The sequence below is a fragment of the Mchenga conophoros genome, linkage group LG13 (assembly GCF_057382185.1).
Source record: "Mchenga conophoros isolate Kocher_MC1m ecotype Shallow Benthic linkage group LG13, M_conophoros_male_GT1.1, whole genome shotgun sequence".
Lineage (NCBI taxonomy): Eukaryota > Metazoa > Chordata > Actinopteri > Cichliformes > Cichlidae > Mchenga > Mchenga conophoros.
The window spans coordinates 3,689,480-3,710,468 of record NC_140538.1 but is presented as its reverse complement, the minus strand read 5'-3'; the positions used below and the strand labels follow the sequence as shown (position 1 = coordinate 3,710,468).

Here is a 20,989-nt window from a genome sequence, read left to right as displayed (position 1 = left end):
TTCCACAGTTTAAGACTCTGCACACTGAACTCCACGTTTGTTTTACTTCAGACTTTTAAACAGCACGAGATTGATCAGGTTCTGACATCATTAAACATGACAAAGTCAGTCATAGTGGTCAGTATCAGGCAATATATACTAGTGAGAAAGAGAAGAGCTTTTACAGACCTCACTACAATTATGTATTTAATATGAAGCAACGCCTGCTCTGGGCCGTCACCCCATGAACTGCACGAGAGGGCGGATCTGTTACCGAGAAATTGTTCTGCTTTTTTTCTTTTTTCATTGAAATGTGTGCTGTGATTCTTCTTCGTGCAGCCACAGCATTTTCTCCATTCGAATTTTGAGGATTGAGGACGTCGGGACACCGAGGGTTCAAACTGTCAGCGAGTGAGTAAAACCAGTGTTTGAGCACATAAACGAGTGTTTGATGTGTTCTCAGATAGTTAAAAATAACTGTGTGAGGTGGGATTTAAGCTTCTTCGTCAAATCTATATCATATGTATGTTGTAACAACAAATCCTTCTGGGAAGGGTAAGCCGTAAGCTGATATGCACTTTCCTAAAAATGTAACTGCGTGTCAGTACTGTCATTTCCTCCAATGCATTTGTGGTTACTACATATGAAACTGTTTTTCTGGAAGACAGAAACCCAGCAGAAATTCCAAAGCAACACAAGCCCACTGTGCACACGTGTAAATGCTGCTGTGGCTGCTAGCATAGACTACCTTATTGGCTTTATCTAGATTCAGCACAAAGTATGCTCTGTGTTGTTTGTGTCTTCAGGTTGTGTCTGTGTGACCTGGCTGGCTCTGAGCGTTGTGCGAAGACTCACAACAAAGGAGAGCGTCTGAAAGAAGCAGGAAACATCAACACGTCGCTGCTCATTCTGGGAAAATGCATCAATGCTCTGAGACACAATCAGCAGGCCAAGTGAGAGTTTTATCCATCCTTCGTTCCCTCTCTGTCTTTGGTTGATATTGAGTTTTATTTATATCATAAATCACAACACTTATCACCACACTTTGTCACGGGCTAAATATCCCTACAATATTAGAGGGGAAACCCCAACAATCATGCGAGGGAGCACTTGGTAACAGTGGGAAAGAAACGCTCCCTCTGAACAGGAAGAAAGCTCGATCAGAACTTTGCTCAGAGAGGAGCAGCTGCTGCTGAGGGTGAAGGGAGGAGCAGAGAGCAGAGTAAACTAATGTTTAAATGCAGATGGTGCATGAACGCTGTACGTAAAAGGTGGACTTTTGTTTTTATCTCAGGAAAGTGAAGCCAGGACACTGGCTGCTTTGGACCTGCGTTTTTTTCAAAGTGTGACAAACAAAAGCATCAGATGCCTTTAAAGATCTTTTTCAAATGTTGCAGGATTAATGATCCAGTCTGCTGTACGGTTAAAAATGACAGAATTACTGCAGACATCCGCAACTCGTCTCGTTTTAGCCTGATTTTAAATCTTCTTGCAGTCTGGTTTAATGCTTACTATAGCTTCTCTGGAGAATGCTGGAGGCCACTGCTTAAAGGAGTGTGAACAATGCATTGGTAGTGGACACAAACACAAGTGCTAATGCTGATGCATGTGTTATAAAAATGCATTACTGTTTCACAGTGAAGCTGCTCTGTACTCTTTGCCCGTTCCCTCCAGGCTGCTGCAGCACGTTCCCTTCAGAGAAAGCAAGCTGACCCACTACCTGCAGAGCTTCTTCTGTGGTCGGGGTAAAGCCTGCATGATCATCAACATCAACCAGTGCGCCTCCATGTACGACGAGACGCTCAACGTCCTCAAGTTCTCTGCTGTGGCGCAGAAGGTTCATACATGTTTCATTGTGTTTGTTCGTGGGCTCCGGGCTGCATTAAGTCTGCAAGTCATCCCTCTGTTTGGAAACTGTGCCAACACACACCCACCCACCCACCCAGAAGTGGAAAAGTACAGTCCACAGGCTGAACGGTTAAAAATCTTCCACGTGGCAATCTGTGACAATCTGTGCAGCAAGAGAACCATGCAGTCGTTGTATTCCTCTGTGTGTCACTGTAACCTATTCATATTACATTCATATCTAACCTACCATGTCAGATTATGGCACTTGGTAAAATTCCCAAATGTTCTCACATGTATTAAACATCATATATTTAGTTTACCTTTTTCTTCTTGTGTGTTTTCAGGTTGTAGTTCTGTCCTCCAAACCCGTTCCCTTCATGCCACAGAGGTCTGTCGGTGAGGTGTCCTTCATCATGAACAGCACGGAGAGTAAAGCTCTCCGGAGCAGCAGGACGAGCTCCCTGATGGGCTTTGAAAGCAGTCTGGAGGACGTACAGGTAGGACGAAGAGATCACTTCCTCACCGCGGTTTACAAAGTATTTCATGTCGTTTACATCTTTAATTGGCTTGACTTATTGTCACATAAATCTCCATTAAATGTTTTTATCCAGGAGGATGAGGATGATGAGTGTGAGGAAGAGGAGAGCATGATGATGGACACCACGGATCAGGCCGAAGCCGAAGAAGACGGTGAAGATAAAATTCTCGTCTGTAAGAAGACGCATCAGGTGAGCACATTTTTATTTCATCAATGATCTGGAAGCATTCGCTGCCCTCAAGGTGTAGCTGTGCTGTGTGGGTGGAGCCAAACTGGTGGCAGAGAGTATCACCTTCCCTCACTGTGGAAAAACCCGGGGGGGTGTCAAACGTCAAGCCCTGGGGCTAAAGTAGACCACTGAGCTCTGCATAGTTCGAATCACTGTGAGACTGTAGAGTCAGATGTTAGTGGTGTTATAGCAAAGTGGAAGCGACACAGAGCAGAGTCAGCAGTTGCTGAGCTACGTGATTCAATTCCATTTTATTTACACAGCGCCACATCACAGCAACAGTCGCCTCAAGGTGCTTTATACTGTAAGCTAGACCCTACAATAACACATGCAGAGAAAAAACCCCCTATGAGCAGCACTTTGGCGACAGTGGGAAGGAAAAACTCCCTTTTAACAGGAAGAAACCTCCAGCAGAACCAGGCTCAGGGAGGGGCGGGGCTATCTGCTGTGATTGGTTGGGGTGAAAGAAGGAAGACAGGATAAAGACATGCTGTGGAAGTGCGCATCTAGTGCTCAGATGTTGCCACCTTTTCTGCAGTCAGTGACTACAGCCCTCCAAACTTTACGTGGCCTTCAGATTAGCTCAATGCAGGTGCAATGCAGTGCTGTGAAGCACGCCGCCACTGGACAAATCGCCATTCTCCATCTAACAGTCCAGTGGACGAGTCTGTGTTGGTGGTTGCCAGGAGAACAGTACTTGACTACATCGTGCCAAGTGGAAAGTTTGGTGGAGAGGGGATTGCAGTGTGGGGGTGGAAAGAACTCTTAATGCTTCAGCATACACAGACATTCTGGACATTTTCATGCTCCCAACTTTGTGGGAACAGTTTGGGGATGGCTCCTTCCTCTTCCAAAATGACTGCACCGGTGCTCAAAGCCAGAAAAGACATGGATGAGTGAGTTTTGCTGTGAAAGAACTTGACTGACCTGAGCAGAGTCCTGACCCCAACCCAACAGAACACCTTTGGGATGAGTTAGATCGGAGACTGCGAGCCAGGCCTTCTCGTCCAACATCAGTGTCTGACCTCACAAATGTGCTCCTGGGAGAATGCTCAAAACTTCCCATTAAAACTCCTAAACCTTGTGGAAAGGCTTCCCAGAAGAGCTGGAACTCTCATAGTGGCAAAGAGTGAGCCGACATCAAATTAAACGGTGTGGATTAAGAATGGGATGCGTCCCATATGTGTGTGAATGCATTTGATACAGTTTATGTTCACACCCCCTACCTGAGTCCACAGCAGGGATGGACACCAGCCTTTTTTTTTTCTCAGGGCCACAGTGATTTGGATGAAACATGTGAACGGGTGCTGAACAGTTGTATGAAGATTTTACACCCATAGCTTTGTAGACATAACCGATAAGAAAAGGTCCTGGAATTACCTGGTAGAAGATACCAACTTGTTTCTGTCAGTATGGATAACTGAGACATAAAACTTGATTTTTACCATCAGAGAAAAGAACAGCAGTGCAGCGCTCTGTTTAAACAGTTACTGTGCAGTGCAGATTTATCGGCCTGTTCTGCTCCTCATGTGGTGACTGAGCTGCAGGTGTTTTTCTAAAATGGAAAGGTAACATCAGAGTCTGTGGTGACACAGGTGTGTGTGTGTGTGTGTGTGTGTGTGTGTGTGTGTGTGTGTGTGTGTGTGTGTGTGTGTGTGTGTGTGTGTGTGTGTGTGTGTGTGTGTGTGTGTGTGTGTGTGTGTGTGTGTGTGTGGTGCTGTGTGAAATTGTGAGAAACATGTGGGTAACAGAATGTTTGAACATTCATAGGATGCTTTGTGTGTTGAAAGATGTGGAAGTGTGAGTCAGTGTGAGTGCATGTGTGCGACTGTTCCATGGCAGTTTGGGGTACATGCTGTATGAGAAACGTGCTGACTTCAGTAGCTTTGCTCGTACTTGCTCTCGAACGTGACTCTGCAGCCTCAAATTAATTTGTCTATCACGTGCAGAAGGACACGGAACATTTTTGATATGAACGCTCTGCAAAAATGTTGCTTCATAATTTGACAAAGTTCTCATTTTTAATTTAACTGTGAAACTTGGGCAGTCTGTACCTAAACCTCATCAGACTCCTTTAAATGGTTTGTTGCAGAGGTCTAAAGGCAGAAAGCTCTGATCGCAGCTGTAGCCTTCTTCTGTCTGAGAGGGGCAGCCAATGAACGGAAGCCCAGTATGAGAGAAATAAGGGTTTTTTGAACAGTGACTGGTTTATCCTATTACACCTCATGTGCATGTCTGCAGTGGACGACTGAATATAATTATGCTCTTCAGTCAAATGCAATAAGAAGTCATCAGCGTGTGTCCACAGAGGATTATCAAACTGTGTGAAAAGGTTTTGTCTAAAGAAGTAAAAAAGTACAAAAGCTCATGTTATGTTTTGCTGTTTTGTCCCTCAGAGGCAGGCGGTGCTGTTAAACCACCTGCAGGTGCAGCTGAAGAAAGCCAGAGCTGAAAGTCTGCTGATGGAGTCCCGAGTCCGAGAGGACATCGGCAGAGAGTTCTCGGAGCTTTTCTCCGAGATGCAGAACGATTACAAGTGAGACCCTTTTAGAGCTGTCCTAACAATGATCCAGGGGGGGATTTTATTTTGACATCTGAACTCAAAGTCACGCGAATGTGTTTGTGTTCGGCTCAGTGAGCGTCTGGCCAGGGAGAGAGAAATCCTGGAGGAGCGAGCTGAAAGGAGGCTGGAGATTTTCAAGAATCTCATCAACAAAATGGCTGCTGGACCCAGTGGAGAGGCAGAAGCTGTGGTAACACAAACCTTCATTTACGTTCTTCAAAGTCCTTCAGTTATTGTTGTCTTTACCAGTTTGTTCTGTGCCTGCTGATTCACTTTTGATTTAAACATAAATGAGATAAAAAGAAATCGCAGACTACAGGTGGGTAATCCTCTCCGACGTCACATCGTCCTCATGTGAAACAACAATAACAGATACATCGCTGCTGGATAAGATAAGATGACCTTTATTAGTCCCACAAGTGGGAAATTTGTTTTGTTACAGCAAAAGTACAAAGTTATGTAGCAGAAATTAGAAAATACTGAAATGCAATAAAATAAAATACTATATACAATAGAATAGAATAGAAATACAACTGCTATATACAACTGAGTAAGAAAATACAAAAGTACAACTTCGTCAGAAGAAGGATTGTACAAGAATTGCACATATAGCAGTCTTATTGCACATGTGTGGGTTTGATCAGTTGCAAAAGTCTTTGTTGTGGAGTCTGACAGCAGTGGGGAGGAAAGACCTGCGAAATCTGTCAGCTAAATACCTGAAATAATGCTACACAGTGCCATCTTTGTTTGCTTCCTGTCTGCAGCTGTTTGTTCAGTCTGTTTTCATCACCACGTGTACAGCTCAGTATTGTAATGAAAAACATGCACGCCCTGACGGGGTCGCTCAAAGCCCAAATTCATCACGTTTCAAGCACATTTGTGATGATCATATTTAGAATAAAAGATGAACATAAGGCAAATATAAGCACTGAAGTAGCCTCAGTGGTGGTCTGTTGTAAATGAGTGAAAATCTAACACAACTCGATAGTTTTTGTTTGTTTGTTTTTTCCTCGCGTGTTGAAAACGAGTTTGTGGTTTCCAGCTGCAGGGGGCGGCTTTCTTTCATGTTTTGATAAATGTTGTGCTCAGAGGTCCGACCTCGAGTTTCTTTAAATCTAAATCGTCACAAATTTCTGTGCAGTCGCCTGAAGTGTTTGGAGGATTCTCCCTGTTGGAGTTTAAATCAAAAAGCTGTGGACCTCACCCTGTTACTGCAGGCATAACATGCATAAGGGATGCTATATGTTGTTAGAGGTATATGTATACATGTGCATGTGTGGGGTTATTACCTCTACATTAAATAGGATTTCCAGGATGCGCCCACTAAACTGTTTCTTTCTTCCTGCAGGACAAATTTCTGAACTCCTGCTCCTCTGAACTGGTGGGAGGAAAGAAATCCACTGATGCCGCTCAGAGAAGTGCAGATCCAGGCCGAGCAGGGCCTCGGGCAGGTGCTGAGCTGGAACCGAATGAAGGGCAGCAGGAAGCCCCGGAACCGCTGGCTCACAAGTGCAATGGTAAAAACAAGACGGCGAACACAAATCTATTAGTTTATTCGTCTAATTAAGCAGATGGTTTGCAGATAAACACCCAACAGCGTGAGCACATGGCCTGCAGAAATATTTTCTGTTGGATGAAGAATGCATTTGTAGCTCTGTTCAGCTGTAGCATAAAAATGTTCTCTGATAAATTTGTGTTTGCATATTTGAAATTAGTTTTGAGTGGCCAAAATGAAGTATTACTGGTGCCCTACTTTTGTTCCTTTTCTCTCTTACTTAAATGGTGTAGCCAGAGGAAATGAGAATGAGGAGAAGAGGACAGTCCTCTTCGAGCTCCAAGAAATGTCATCAGAGGTTTCCCGGCTGGAGAAACAAGTGGGAGACCTGCAGAGGACGGCAGAGCTGGCCCAAGAGAAGAGCTCACGTGAGAAAGAGCAGCTGCAGGTGGGGAGCACATGAACAGGAGGTGCTGTGTGGTCTCATCTGTTTCTTGTCTTCACAGCTGTAACCGTCCATGTACAGTTAAAAGTAGCTGTTCATCAGTATTTATTACCCAGCCTGGTTTGTCTTGGTGGCAGTACAGACACTATAAATTACACCTGTTTACTTTTGTCTGCATTACATGAATATCTCTTTTCACATTTCATTTCACGCCTGTTTATATGTTAAACTGGGAGTAATCCATCATTTCAATCACTCAGGGGGCTTTGACAGCTCTCCAGAAAGAGCTCCGAGCCAGAGAAGAGGCCCTTGCTGTGTTGGAGGGCCAGACTTTGGGAAAAGAGGAGGCACTAGCATCTTTAAAGGAGGAGAGGAAAAAAAGGGATGAGGCCGTTGCAGCAGTTGGAGATCTAAAGCAAAGTAACGAGAAGATGCTGGAGTCCCTTGAAGAAGAGAGAAAAGGCAAAGAGAAAGCAATGGCAGCCCTGGAAACTGAGAGGAGAGCCAAGGAGGAGGCCATGGCAGCGCTCGCTGCTCTTCATGAAGAGAAGAGTAGCAGGGAGGAGGAGGAGAGGAAGGAGATAAGCAGGCTGGCAGAGCAGAGGAGGCACGAGGAGGCGGACGCACTCCGACAAGAACTGGGAGAGCTGACTGTGAAACTGGAAACTGCAGAACACCAGGTATGATTTTTACCCAGAAATGTGACCAAAAATGTTAAATCGATCACCCCGAATACGGTGACGGCCCTGGAAACAGTTTACAGCGCTCTCACGCATCAGTCGAGATGTAGTGATTTTAATGTTTTTCTATGTATCAAACTTGTGTATAAAAGTGTGGCGTCAGGAAGAAGATCCAACTCAAATATCTGTAGAGTTAAAGTTGTGGGAGCTTCCAGCTGTGGTGGGAATAAGAGGGCAGCCAAGAGTTTGATGCTTTTGTTTGTTTAAACTCCAGAAAATGCCCAAATTTTGTGTGTGTGTGTGTGTGTGTGTGTGTGTGTGTGTGTGTGTGTGTGTGTGTGTGTTTTCAGCTACATGTCGTTTATATCATGTGGAATTTTGTCTCTTGTGTTTGATTAAAACTCCCTGTGCTTACCATGAAACTGCCACAGGTGACCAGCAACGCAGAGAGAGCTGAAAAAGCCTTTGTCCAACTACAAGCTGCTCAAGCACAAGTGGATGAACAAGCCAAGGCAATTCAGGAGAAGTGTTCCCAGATCCAAACTCTGACACAGGAAGCTGACAGGCTAAAGCAGGAAGTGCACACCTCTGCAGTGTCACAAGGTGCGAATGAGAAACTGCAAGAGGAAGTGTCTCAGTTTCAGAAGAGCCTGGCTGAGGAAAGACAGAAAACTGAGGCCAAGCACAAAGAAGTGCTGGATCTGGAGCACGAGCTGGCTGAGGTCAAACAACAGCTGGCACACAAACAGCTGGTCCTGGACCAGCAGCTGGAGCTGTCGAGTCAGAAGGAGGCATCTTCAAAACAGGAAGTTGAAGAACTGCAAAATAAACTTAAGCAGCAGGGAGAGATGTCACAGGCACCACTGGATGATCTCCAAACTCAGCTCGAGTGCCAAAAACAGGATTCCAGAGAAGAAGCAGAGGAGCTGAGAGGAAAACTCGAGCAGCAGACGGCGGCCTCAGAAAGGCAGGTCGAGCAGCTCAAAGAGAGGCTGCGAGAACAAGAAGCATCATCGCTGCAGCAGCTGGAAGAGTTGAAACGCAGACTGAGTGAACAAAAATCCAATTCCAGCAAGCTCGTGGATGACCTCAGACAGAAGCTCAGCGAGCAGGAGCGAGCTGCAGAGCGCCTCAAGACAGAGGTGGAAGACGCCAGGATTCACTCAGAGGCTAAAGAGCTCAAGAGGATGAACTCTGACCTCCAGGCTGAGGCTGCGTCACTCAGGGAAAAAGTTTCCAATATGGAGAAACAAAAGGAGTCCTGCAAAACCGAAGCTCAGCCGTCGTCCTCAGAGACCGAGAGGATGCTGGAGGAAAAGGACAGTCAGATGGAGGAGAAGCTAGCAGAGCTGCAGAAAGAGCTGCTGGAAAAGGATGCACAGGTGACATCCCTGAAGAAGAGTTTGCAGGAGGTTCAGGAGCAGCGTGAGGAGGATGAGTGCCAAGCTGTTCAGGAGGCCCGGCGCAAGGAGGTCGAAAGGAGACGGGAGCTGCTGGCGGTGGCGCACGAGGCCATCGCTCAGAAGGAAGTCGAGCTGAAGAAGAGAGACGAGGACATCAGCAGGTAACTCGTCATTGTGTTTAGATCTGAGGCAAGTTGGAAAGTTGGGCCTGTAGCTGCTACATCATCGTTGTTAAGCCCAGTGAAACTGATCAAAGCCTTTTCATGTTACATTTAGCTCAGGATTACAGACGCGTCGGTTCCCGCTACAGCCGGAGTGTAAAATATCTCCGCTCTCAGCCCGGCTCTCTAAAATCCCGCCTCCGCCTCCCTCACGTATCTGCTCTTCCAAATCACTGTGAAACACATGCTTTCAATCATTCTGATGAGTTTTATCTACAAGAGTTGCTATTATGGGAAACTCATCAGCCCAGAGCTGAGCCTGCCTTTGTAATGACTGCATTAGTGCGCAGCTGCTCTCAGAGCCAGCGCAGAGCTCACAATGTTACTGATGGTAAATGAGAATTCTTGCTGTTTGAGTCTAATTATAACTTCTAAAGTAACAACAAAAAATCAGGAAAGATGAAGCCGGGTTCATACTGCAGGTCACAAACATTGTTCCTCTTCACCTGAACAAAACTATTAAATGTTTTTATTTACCTACATCTGTGATGATTTCATGACTGTATCAGGTGAACATCGAAGAATATTTATCTCTAATTAAAACCTTGACTCGATCAGGATGAAATTAATTGTTATAGACCGCCTGTATTGATAAAGGTGTTCGTTCATAAATTTCTGCCCCTCTCTTATAATCTGGGATTTAGAGATGGTTCCCTGGAACATAAAGGTGGTTGAGTTTCTAATTAACAATGAAAAATGACAGTAAAATGTTGTTCTTATATAAACGGTGTTAAAGGGAATACTAACTAATGAGAAATGTATCGCTGTAGAACAGACTGAATTCTCTCTGTAGGTGTGTCGCTCTCCCAAACTGCTGTTTATATCCTCTCAAGGAGAAAAGTAACAGAGAGTGGGAAGCACTGACTGTGTTGTTCATCATTTTTTTTAGCACTTATTAGGCTGCTTTGGTTTGTTCGTACCTTTGAGTCTGGTGGACGTTGTAAAAATCCAGCCATGAAAGAGTCTGAACATCGTGTCTTTCCCTCTCAGGCTAAAGGAAAACGCCAAGCAGGACTCAGAGAAGGTGAAGAGCCTCAGCGTGGACCTTCAGAGGAAGGAGGAGGACTCTTCAGACCTCAGAGAGAAGCTGGCTGACTACAAGAAGCAGATGCAGCAGGTCCAGAAGGAGGTGCACGCATTATTGGATGTTTCAGTCTGTCGCTCACACTCCTCACTGCTGATGCAGTTTACTGCAGCACATCAGCTGCTTCCAGCAGAGTTCTTACAGTTTTTTCCTAATTTGGTTTATTTTATTTAGATTTTTAAATTGAGTTTAGTTTTGGTTGGTTTCCAGTGTGAGTTTGACTGTTTCAGTTCGGTTTTATTTACTTTAAAATGTTTAGTGTCAGTTTAGTTTTGCGTGAATATTAGAACTCCAGTGCAAAGATGGCTTTAGTGCCAGTGAGAGGTCAGGATTGCTGCTAATTCTTAAATAAAGTAGATCCAGTGATCTACATCAGTGACAGCAGGTCCTTAAAAGAACAAACTTGGCTTAAATGGGCTTAAATTATGTTTCGATGTGTCTTAAATGTTTTTAGCCGTGTCCTCACAAACATTTCAGACATGCACCACATTTGTGCCTGTACACATTTATCCTCACAGTGCTATCAGGAGTGAGCTGGACCCCGTTCATGCTCCAGTTAGGCTGGTACAGCCCTGAGCAGCAGAGCTCTGAATCACAGTTAACCTGCAGAGCTGCATGCTGGGAAAAAGTCGAACCTTTTACTTTCAGAAACCTTTAATGCTGATTTGTGTTTGTAAAAATAGTAATGACTGCTCTGTGGTCTAGTAAGATAGATTACTGTGACTGAGTAAAGTCAGCTTCAGATCCTTACTTTTTGTCCTTTTTGTCCAGATTTCAGCCATGAGAGACGAGGAGAAGGTTCTGAAGCAGAAACTGTCCGACGCTGAGAAAGCAAAGAAGCAGCTTCAGTCTGACCTCGCCGGCAGAGACCGAACCATCCAGCAGCTCAAAGTGGTGAGGTCATCTGTTCCTCCACCAGACACTACTCACTGTGTGGGAGCAAGATCATCATGCTGCTGATAATAATATATTGTGTAATGTACATGTGATGATGATAACTAGTAAATGTGAGACCGTCGTTCTCTTTGTGGGGAGCGTCTCATGTTGTTGATGTCTTCTGCCTGCCTCTGTAGGAGCAGTCATCTCATGCAAAGTCTGACCAGACGCTGCAGCGCTACCAGCAGGCCTGTAAAGGTCAGAGTTTCTCTGTGCTTTATTCACTTATACATGTTGTTTTTTCCCCAAACACATTTATCTTAACGTTTAAGCCGTCCGTCCACTTTCTCCCACTTACCTTTATTGCAAAGGCAGCGCTAAGCTCCCCTTTCTCCGCCACCTACTCTTTCTTACTGAGTGAAGAAGGAAGAGTAAAAATCTGTCCTCACCAACTGTCTTTACCTGTGAAAGGTCCTTCAGTAAAGACGTTGGTGCTCTTCCCATGTTCATGTGTCCTGCTCTTAACTTCACACAATATGGACTCTTCAAATATCGCCAAACTGTTGAACAGGAAAAATGTTCACTCAAGCTTTCCCAGTAGTGTCTAACTGGTTTTTATGTTAGTAACCAGCAGAGGTTACTAACTTGTTCATCGTGGTGGATGTGAACCTGAACTTTTGCTGCGTGTGTTTTTGGTCGTTCATAGAGCTGGAGGCCAAGGAGCGGGTGATGGAGGGCATGCGTTTGGCTCTGTCGGAGCAGGAGGATACTCAGGAGCAGATGGAGCAGGTCCTGGAGGAGAAACTTAACCTCATCCAGGAGCTCTCCAGTGGTAAGAAACAGGAGGTGAAAAGAAGGCAGGTTTTAGTAGTTAGAGGAAGTCGAAGGCTCTCGTACGGACACTGGCTCAGGTTCAGTCTTTTATAGTTCAAAGCAACAGTTGATCGACTTTGACCTTTGACATGCTCTACTTCTAGTTTTCATAGTTTTAATTATGCAGTAAATAGAGATGTTCTCTGCCCATTTTCTTTCTCTTTTTTTTTACGGTACTTCTTGCACTCTCATGTCTTACTAGTTATTGTAAAGCTATACTTAAAGTTGCATTTAACTTTACATATGCTGTGTCGTCAGTCTTCGTTCTGTGCTGTAAACCTTTTCAGAGGTGGAAAAATTGAAAGAGATGCTGCTGCAGCAGCAGGGAAGTGGAAACAACACACACCAGCAGCTCAGCAACAGCCAATCAGATGACTTAAAAAGGGCCAAACAGGAAGCAGCTGAAGCTCAGGACAGCGTGAAGGTACGGAAGCAGATTCATTATTAGCATTTGTGTTGATGTCCCAGAACAGAAATGTTACCAAACAGTGTGTCTGCAAGTGGACTTTGAGCCCAGGACTTAAGATTACATGTATATTATATTCTGTACGATCATGTGTTCAGTCTTTTCAGTCCTGATTACAGTTCACGTGTCTTTGGCTGGTCCGATATGCGTGTTAAACAGCTGTGTGCGTCATCGTCAGGATGATGGGGATCATTTTGTTATGCTGAGGTCTGACTGCACCAGATCTTCATCTGCGATTGTCGAGCCTGATCTCAACAAACCGAGAAATAGTCTAAAAAACAATCAGCTTGTCTTCATGGACGTTAGTTACGATTTTGTGGCAGTCAGCACAATATCGCGTCACCTTGGCAACCAAATAAATCAAAAGAAGAAAGAAAAGAAAAAAAAGAAGAAGAAACAGAAACTGTTGTTTTCAACCTAAACATTGATCTTTGTCTAAGTTTAACACCCAACTTCAACCTAATACTTTGTGTTCTGACTCTAACCAAGTACATTTTTGTTAAAAGAAAAAGTGTGACATATAAAACTCCGACCTGCTGCGTGGAGGAAGTGACTCGCTCGAAGAAGAATAAACCTTAATAATAGCCGGGGTCACATTGGTTCTTTTTAGGACTGAGGGAACTGCTGTAGGAGACCCATGAGAGCGTCAGATTCCTCCACACATGCAGTCAGTGGGGTGAGGTTAGTTCAGGTGATTCTAAATGACCCATAGATGTGACTGGTTGTGTGTGTCTCTCTGTGTTAGCACTGGGACAGCCCAGGGTGTACCCCCCCTCTCGCCCCATGTCAGCTGTGTGATATGTTTCATTCCCACGTGACCCTGATTGGATAAGTGGAAGAAAATAGACAAATTTATTAAATATGTTTTTTCTTTAGACAGAAGGTGTAATTCAGTCTGCCAACTACACACAAGGGTTCATGGTTGAGTTTGGAGGAATTCCTGTTAGCAGGCCTTTGATTTTGAGTCAGGTTTGCAATAACATAGTTCAGCACCTTTTTTTTTTTTTTTTTTTTTTTTTTTTTTTTTAGTTAATTTGAATACATGTTTGCAATTTTACCTTTTACTATTTTTAGTTTTATTACGTACTATTTTTGTTCCGTAGATTTCTGCAGAGAAGCACCAGGCGGACCGCAGGAAATGGCTGGAGGAAAAAGTCTCCCTGATCGGCCAAGCTAAAGAGGCCGAGGACAAGAGGAACCAAGAAATGAGGAAGTTTGCCGAAGACAGAGAGCGCTGCACTCGGCTGCAGAGCGAGCTGGTAAGAGGAGGACGATGCTAAAAACTGTCTGACACCCACCATCGACCAATGAGGGTTTGAACCAAGTTAGATTGTGATGGCCATTCAACCACTTTCTTATTATCAAAGGACCCACCTTACAATAAATTCAGCACAGACATACGTATTAATAACAAACCTGATTAGTTAAAATGTGGCTTTTGCTTTCAGATATGAGCTTCACAAAGTTGCTTGTGATGCTTACAGCGGAGGATGATTTTTACTGATGGAGTTACTTTTGGAGCGCAGCTTTAATTGGCGAGAATGTTGGTCGGGCATATACTGTATGATGCTGTTTCTCCTTTTCCGTCAGGAGTCCCAGCTGGCTGAAAAGGAGAAAACCATGGAGAATTGGAGGCAGGAGCGAGACACTCTGGTCGCAGCTTTGGAGGTCCAGCTAAAAAGGCTTCTTTCCAGCCAAGCAGAGAAAGACAAGCTCATCCAGCAGCTGCAGCAAAATAACACACAGCCGCCACAAGAGGTCAGTATAACATAACGAGGATCACAGGCCCCGGAGGCAGAGTCTTAAATCGGGCTCCTGTTATAAAAGAAAGATGGGAAAGGTTAAGCATGGTGGTTTAAGGCATGATCGTCTGTTTCTTGTGCAAGATACGGGGTGATATTTGCAATGTGTGTCTCAAACACCGTCAGGTAATGTCCTTCAGTATAAAGTATATTTAGTATATAATAAAATAAGCCTACAGCCCTGCTGTGTTTCACCTCAGTCTATTTACAGCCCATCAGTTTAAAACCTGCTGTGATGTGATGGATCACCGTTTAGTCAGAGGTGGACGTTTGAACTTCCTGCCATGTTTTATTTCTTTATTTAAATCTTTAAACAGGATTTATTGAAGAGGACTGAATAATGCCTCGTAGAGCGAACAGGTTATCTGTTCCACGTTTTCTGCATCCCTTTTTTGTTTTTTTTTAAACCTCACATACACCTTTGTGAATGTGGAACTATATCTGTTTTAGCTTTTAGGCTTTTTATCATAGTATCATCACTCAATGTGACCGGGCAGTCCACCTAAAGCATAAAAGAGTCAGTTGGGGGAGGGGTGTTATAATTATGCACAAACCGTATTGATTTAAAAAAAAAAATTGGTGGAGATCTGCAGCCAGTTTGCTGCAGGCGTCTCTGTATCGGAAAAGCCACTAAGTGACGTAAAGGAAAGTCAATAAGTGTGAATGTGGGAAAAACAGCTACAGCATTGAAATATTGACACTGCAGTGCTGATTGCACACAGATATATGAAGTCACTACAGGGAATCACTGGACTTGTATTATGAGTGGATACAGTTTCAAATAAAATAGCGTCGAGCCCTCAGATAGCACATCCTCTGGTCCTCTCCATGCCTCTCTAAGGATGACTTTATGGGTTGAAACCCTACGCTGTAACGTACGCCGGGACCTGCTGTGCATTTCTGCAGATATTTAAGTATGCGTCTTTTTTTTTTTTTTCCCCCAAAAAAAAGAAAGAGGGAAAAAAAGTATCTGTCAAATTTCTGCCGCCGGTTTTCAAATTTATTTCAAGAAAATGGATCAAAACAAAAAGAGAAGCTCATCCAATGCAGAAGGAGCTGCTACCAGCTGATGGTTAGTCACTAATGGACAGTCCACACTAGCGTTGTCTAGGTAACCGTCTAATACATAACCCTCCTCCCCCCCGTCATATGTCAGCCAGCAGTATCTTTTGGTCTTATTTATAGTTTAATTCAGTTTGAATTCTACCGAAATCGCTGAATGTCATTGGCTTTCTATGATATCGCTGCTGGTCACTTCCTGCGTGGCCGCCCTTTAGCCCCTCCCACCAGCTACGTGAGTGCAGGAGGTGAGGAAGAAAGGAGAGATGAGTCGAAGCGAGTAAAATGTGACACCCTTGTGTCTGGATCTCTTCAGATATGATGTTTGATAGAACTGCAGCGCGAGTTGTTCTGCCTTAAGTTGTTGAACAGCCACTGCTGTTTTTTGACCTCAGGTGTGACAGGACAGAAAGTTTGATCATGTTTGTTAAAAACTTGTTCTTCCAGTGTTGTTTTCATGCTCCTGCTGTTTGCCATGACTTTTGTGCAGTGAAGGTAAAAATGCTTCAGGAGGTTTGCAGCTTACCTCCTGTGCACGCTTCAACATGGAGTACTGAGATGGATGTCTGAGTTGCAGACAACTTGTTGGAGATTTTAAAGGGGAATGTAATAAAATGTTAGTCATATTTTTACACAACTCAATTTTATCATTTGGTATCGTCTGCATCAAATATATCTTTAATAAATAAAATAAGAGTTTCCTTCACTGTGTCCATGTTTTGATCAAGTGCAGAAACCTCAATAACCTAATACTGAAATGTTGGCATCAATTTGGTGATGGAATGAAAAGAGTTCCTGCCTGTTGCCTCGGTCGTTTAAAAACGTCTCCGCACAGCAGTGATAATGAACGACGGGGATCCGCCGCACCGGCCTGCTTTTGATTGTTAGCTCATTTATGTTGCCGGTTCCTCTGCCGTTTGTCCAAACGTAGTTCTTCATTTTCCCACTTTGATGGAAGTCAAAGCGGCGTAAACGCTTCCAGGTTTTAATGGAGCCATAAATATAAAAAGTGTTTTATATCCATTTATTTTAGTCTCCAGAAAACAGTTATTCTTCTTTATCAGCTTGTTTCTGTTTGAATGGTTGCAAACTCGCCAGGAAATACTAAACCGTGCCCGCTGATTTGATTATTTTCCACAACAATAACAAATAAAAGGAAACCAAAGAGAAAACACTTCACAGCCATTCGTAACAAGGAAAACACGAAGCCTTTATATCTGAGCGATGCACAGAAAATGAGTTTCAATTATATTTTTTATTTTTTTGTGCTGTTTATCTTTCTAGTCATACAGAACTTTGAATCATCCTGGAACATATACAGTGGCTTCAATTTAAAGTCAGAGACCTCAGTTCCGATGTATTGGAAGCAATTTTGTTGGTTTCTTAAGAGTTCAACCTTTTCAGAGTGTTCCTTTTATTCTGTGGTGAGGGGAATGGATTCTACATCTGCAGGCAAACAGGACTCTCCCCCCCCGTCTCTCCCTGTGTATAGGAGGTGTACCACTCTTAAGCTTTATGTAGTGCGAGCTATTGTGTTCAGTGCGACTTCCTTAGAAAGTATTAAACTTTCCACTTTGACCTTTCGAAGTTCTTCTTCTGGCATTGATTTAAAAAATGAAAAGCTCATCTCTGTTCGTCAACGTTGCATGCTGTTTTCCATAAAGTAATCCCTTCACGCCTCAGAGTGGCTCAGATCCAACTCGACACCTTTTGCTTCCTTCGGTCTCCTCCATCTATGAATATGCAAATTAGTCCCAGTTTCTATTTCCACCCACCGGCCTGCAGCTCAAACATACCTGCTCACCTTCGACTTCTGCTCAGATAGCATAAACTAGTCTAGGCTGGGCTAGTAGTTGTAGCGTTGGGGTAATTCAGGCGAAGACGTTCAAGCCAGAAACCAATTCTGATGGAGGGTGAATGGGTCGGCAGCAAGCTGATGAATCAGGAATGTGCCGGGAGGTGTGAGAGCGAACCGTATCGGTGTATCAATACAAAGGAAAATGAATTGATATGTGTTGAAAGTCTATATTGTCAGCCATCTCTGGCATGTTTCAAGGGTCTCTCAAAAGCATGAAATTGAAGGTGAGATGCAGAAAACATGCTCAGTGTCCATGAACTTCCTGTTTCAGGGCAGCGACGGTGGTCCCAGCGTGGCGACGCTGCAGGCTGCTCTGTCTGAAAAGGAGGCAGAGATCCTGAGGCTGACGGAGCAGCTCAAGGCCTCCACAGTGAAACAGGAGGACACAGTGACACAGGTCAGTGTTTTAAGCCTTACTCGAGTCAAACAAGAACTTTTCAAAATCAGATATCCACCCATGGTCGCATTTGAAAGGTGGCTTTAAAGATTTGTGGTTTTAATCCTCCACACTGGACGGCAGTGGTGCTTATCTTTGATTTATAGCCCCGTTCAGACGTGCACTCTTTTCATCGTAAGCCGACAACATCTGAACCTGTCGGCTTCATGTCTGGATGAACGTTCTGCTAACTTTTACTTAAAAGTTGTTCTGGTAAAACCTTTTATGCCCTTAATGACCACCAGGAGGAAACTCCTGTGGTTTCCAAAGCACTGCAGGTCCTGTAGAAGTCTATCAGGAAACAGCCCTTGGACGTGACCTCTGTAAAGCCTGAGACCATCCAAATCTGACTTTATCAGGCAGGGAGCAGAACGCATCCTGTGTCTGAGCAGGAACCGAGACGCTTAAAAATGTTCAAGCATGCTTCGACATCTTTGCGCCCTCAGATTACTCCTATGGTTTAAAAGTATGTTAGGAGCGCCTTTAGCTTAAAGCTCAATGTTTTTATGTAGCATCTGTCAAAACTGAGGAGTCTTTAAACAAAGGGCCGTATTTTTAGTTTTACATGGAAAAAGAGAGCAGATGTAAATGAGTGCATAGCTCTGTAGTTGTTTTATGTTTGAAGGTGAAGATGGCGGGCAGCAGGAACATTTTTTTTCTCTTATGTTCAAACAGATGTTCGTTTTCATTTCTCAGCGAGCAGGTCAGAGGATAACGGGACGAGAAAAGAGCTTCAGGCGTGCAGATTTGCTTTCGTTGGTTTGCTTAGCGCTTCAGCTTAAATGTAAGAAGTGTAAATATAATGAAAAAGGCAGAGGACGCCCGGATTAGACACATCTGATCTCCATCTATAAACAGAGGCAGAAGATGAGCAGAGAACACGGACAAACTGGGCTGTTTGTAACAAGGAAACGTCTGGTATAGTTTACCTGATATAATATAAAACAATCCCATCAAGAAAGTACAACAATACATACCAAATTGAAGTGCAGTGGTCAGTTATGTGCTAAAAATAACTCGCGATAGGTGAAATCTGCCAGCTTTATTTCTCAGACAGGCATGAACATTTTCACACTTTTCTCTCTTGCTTAAACACTCAAAGTTCAAACCCTCATAGAAAAATAAGTCCAGCATTGTAGAATGAAACCAAAGACCCGCGGCTGCCTGCAAAACGTCTCGTCGACATTGTTGTTTGTTGGGGAGAAAACCTACAAACACACAGTGCAGCGCTTCAGTGCTAGAGATCGAAGACTTATGTAAATTAAATAAATTTGACAAGCTGAGCGCATTCTGTACTGTACAGGAGACACGGCACGAGATTGATCTACAGCCAATCAGGACGCAGAACACAATGAGACGTAAAAAAAGTGAACCGCATTAAAGCGAGGGACCACTGTACTCTTATTTTATTTCCCCTCATACACAGCATCTCATGGAAGTAGAAAAATTGTATCATCGGAGCAGCAAATGAAAAAATCCCACTAAAATTGGTGACAAATCGTTAAGTAAAACAAATAAAACGAATGAAACTGTGTACTTCTCTTTGGTCCACCCATTCCTGGGACGTGTGGGTGAAAATCCCCTGATGTCCCAGGATGAGTGAATGTTTCCTTTTAGTGTTAAACACCAGCTGTGAGTAACCACAAAGATGAGTGTGAATGACAGCACTGAAGGAAACAAACTAAGATCTAAACCCTGACCCGATATATGAATAAAATCATTTCAATGGTGTGTGTGTGTGTGTGTGTGTGTGTGTGTGTGTGTGTGTGTTGGAATGTGAACATATAGAAGTAAGATAGCAAAGCTGTACCTGTACAAAAATATGTAGTGTCCAACTTGTTTGTGACTTTTATCACTTTTTATGTCTTTTTTTTCTGCAATTTGTAGCTTTGGGACCAAAACAATCAAAAGACGTTAATAATAACATGAGATGTTTTCTCGTTCTGGCAGCAGCAGGCTGGAAACAAAGAGAGCTCTGCTGCTCTCATGGAGAAACCCAGGAGTGAAACCATCGTCAGGAAGTCTGGAAGGAAAGATACCAGAGCGTCTGTCAGCAGCCAGGTAAGCTGCTGAGATGACACGAGTGCAGGAACAACAGCTGTGTACTGAACCTCCTCCTCCTGTGGTCTGTAGATATCCCCTCACACACAGTCCTTATTAGAGTCACAAACCAGTGTGTGGGATACGTGACAGAGCCTTTGTGGTGCTAGAGCTGGGGAGTGGCGAGAGGCGATTTTTCTTTATGAACCGATAACGTACGCTCGAGTTGGCGCGTGTGCTTGAGCCACGGCTCTTTTGAGTGGCTGTGACCACAGTGGTGAGTTTCCGTGTGCTCAGTTACAGCTGCATTAGTCAGCCGACTTTATTCCCTCTACTTCACCTTTTTCTCCAGAGTAATAGTGACACACAATAGTAGCCACAGAGTTAACGTTATAGCCATAAATAACACATTACAGATAACATAAAACTAAGGCAGATTTGGCAATTTGAATTAAAACATAATGCAAAAACCAGACTGAGAGAGATAACAATACTGTGTATTAAATTAATGATACAGATCAAACAGAGGGAACGGGAAAAGGTCAGATACAGTCTGCAGCTGAGGTCATGTGACTGGAGTCATCAGAGCGTTCTTCCAGTGCAGTCCAGCAGCTCTGCGTATAATCCAAACACATTCAAAGACGATTGATCTGACACATTGATTCAAAGACGAGCCAGCAGTGAGTTCTGCCTGCAGCTCAGACCACCCCCCCCTTTGCCTTTTTGTTGAACCGTGCCTTTGGGCGACAGAATTTCTGTATCGATTAAGTTTAAACTTTGAAGTTTGAACTCACCACAGTTCTTCCTGTGGTGGCTGTACCCTCTGTGGCATCTTTGCTCTTTATGTGAGTTCATAATGTTCTTTATGGCTCTGGGTGCTTTGGTGCACGAGTTTTGGATCTAACAGACCCCTGACGGTGTTGTCCAATACATACTCTCAACTTAGTTTGCGGATATGCTCCCTCGAACCTGCGACGGATCTCCAGCAGGCGTCACTGTTTCCCCTCTCTCCAGCCTGCAGTAAACAGAAGAAAAACCAAAGAGGCTTCTGTTGGAGTCCTCATTATCAGGCACTCAGAGTACCAGCTCTCACA

The 20,989-nt window shown here is 43.9% G+C and overlaps 1 protein-coding gene across 4 annotated transcripts in view; it reads left to right on the top strand.

Moving 5' to 3' along the window:
• The window catches only part of LOC146560685 (kinesin-like protein KIF20B), a 65,300-nt gene that overhangs the window by 11,822 nt on the left and 32,489 nt on the right, over nt 1-20,989 (top strand). For all 4 annotated transcript variants that reach the window (XM_085296103.1, XM_085296101.1, XM_085296104.1 and 1 more), the window contains 20 exons: nt 319-390; nt 786-932; nt 1,654-1,816; nt 2,172-2,324; nt 2,439-2,555; nt 4,991-5,130; nt 5,230-5,347; nt 6,506-6,674; nt 6,946-7,100; nt 7,358-7,777; nt 8,209-9,341; nt 10,392-10,530; nt 11,257-11,379; nt 11,559-11,619; nt 12,068-12,193; nt 12,522-12,658; nt 13,804-13,959; nt 14,291-14,458; nt 17,691-17,816; nt 19,806-19,916. In XM_085296103.1, coding sequence (XP_085152229.1) covers nt 319-390; nt 786-932; nt 1,654-1,816; nt 2,172-2,324; nt 2,439-2,555; nt 4,991-5,130; nt 5,230-5,347; nt 6,506-6,674; nt 6,946-7,100; nt 7,358-7,777; nt 8,209-9,341; nt 10,392-10,530; nt 11,257-11,379; nt 11,559-11,619; nt 12,068-12,193; nt 12,522-12,658; nt 13,804-13,959; nt 14,291-14,458; nt 17,691-17,816; nt 19,806-19,916 — 3,934 coding nt within the window. The remainder of the gene's footprint in view (nt 1-318; nt 391-785; nt 933-1,653; nt 1,817-2,171; nt 2,325-2,438; nt 2,556-4,990; nt 5,131-5,229; nt 5,348-6,505; nt 6,675-6,945; nt 7,101-7,357; nt 7,778-8,208; nt 9,342-10,391; nt 10,531-11,256; nt 11,380-11,558; nt 11,620-12,067; nt 12,194-12,521; nt 12,659-13,803; nt 13,960-14,290; nt 14,459-17,690; nt 17,817-19,805; nt 19,917-20,989) is intronic.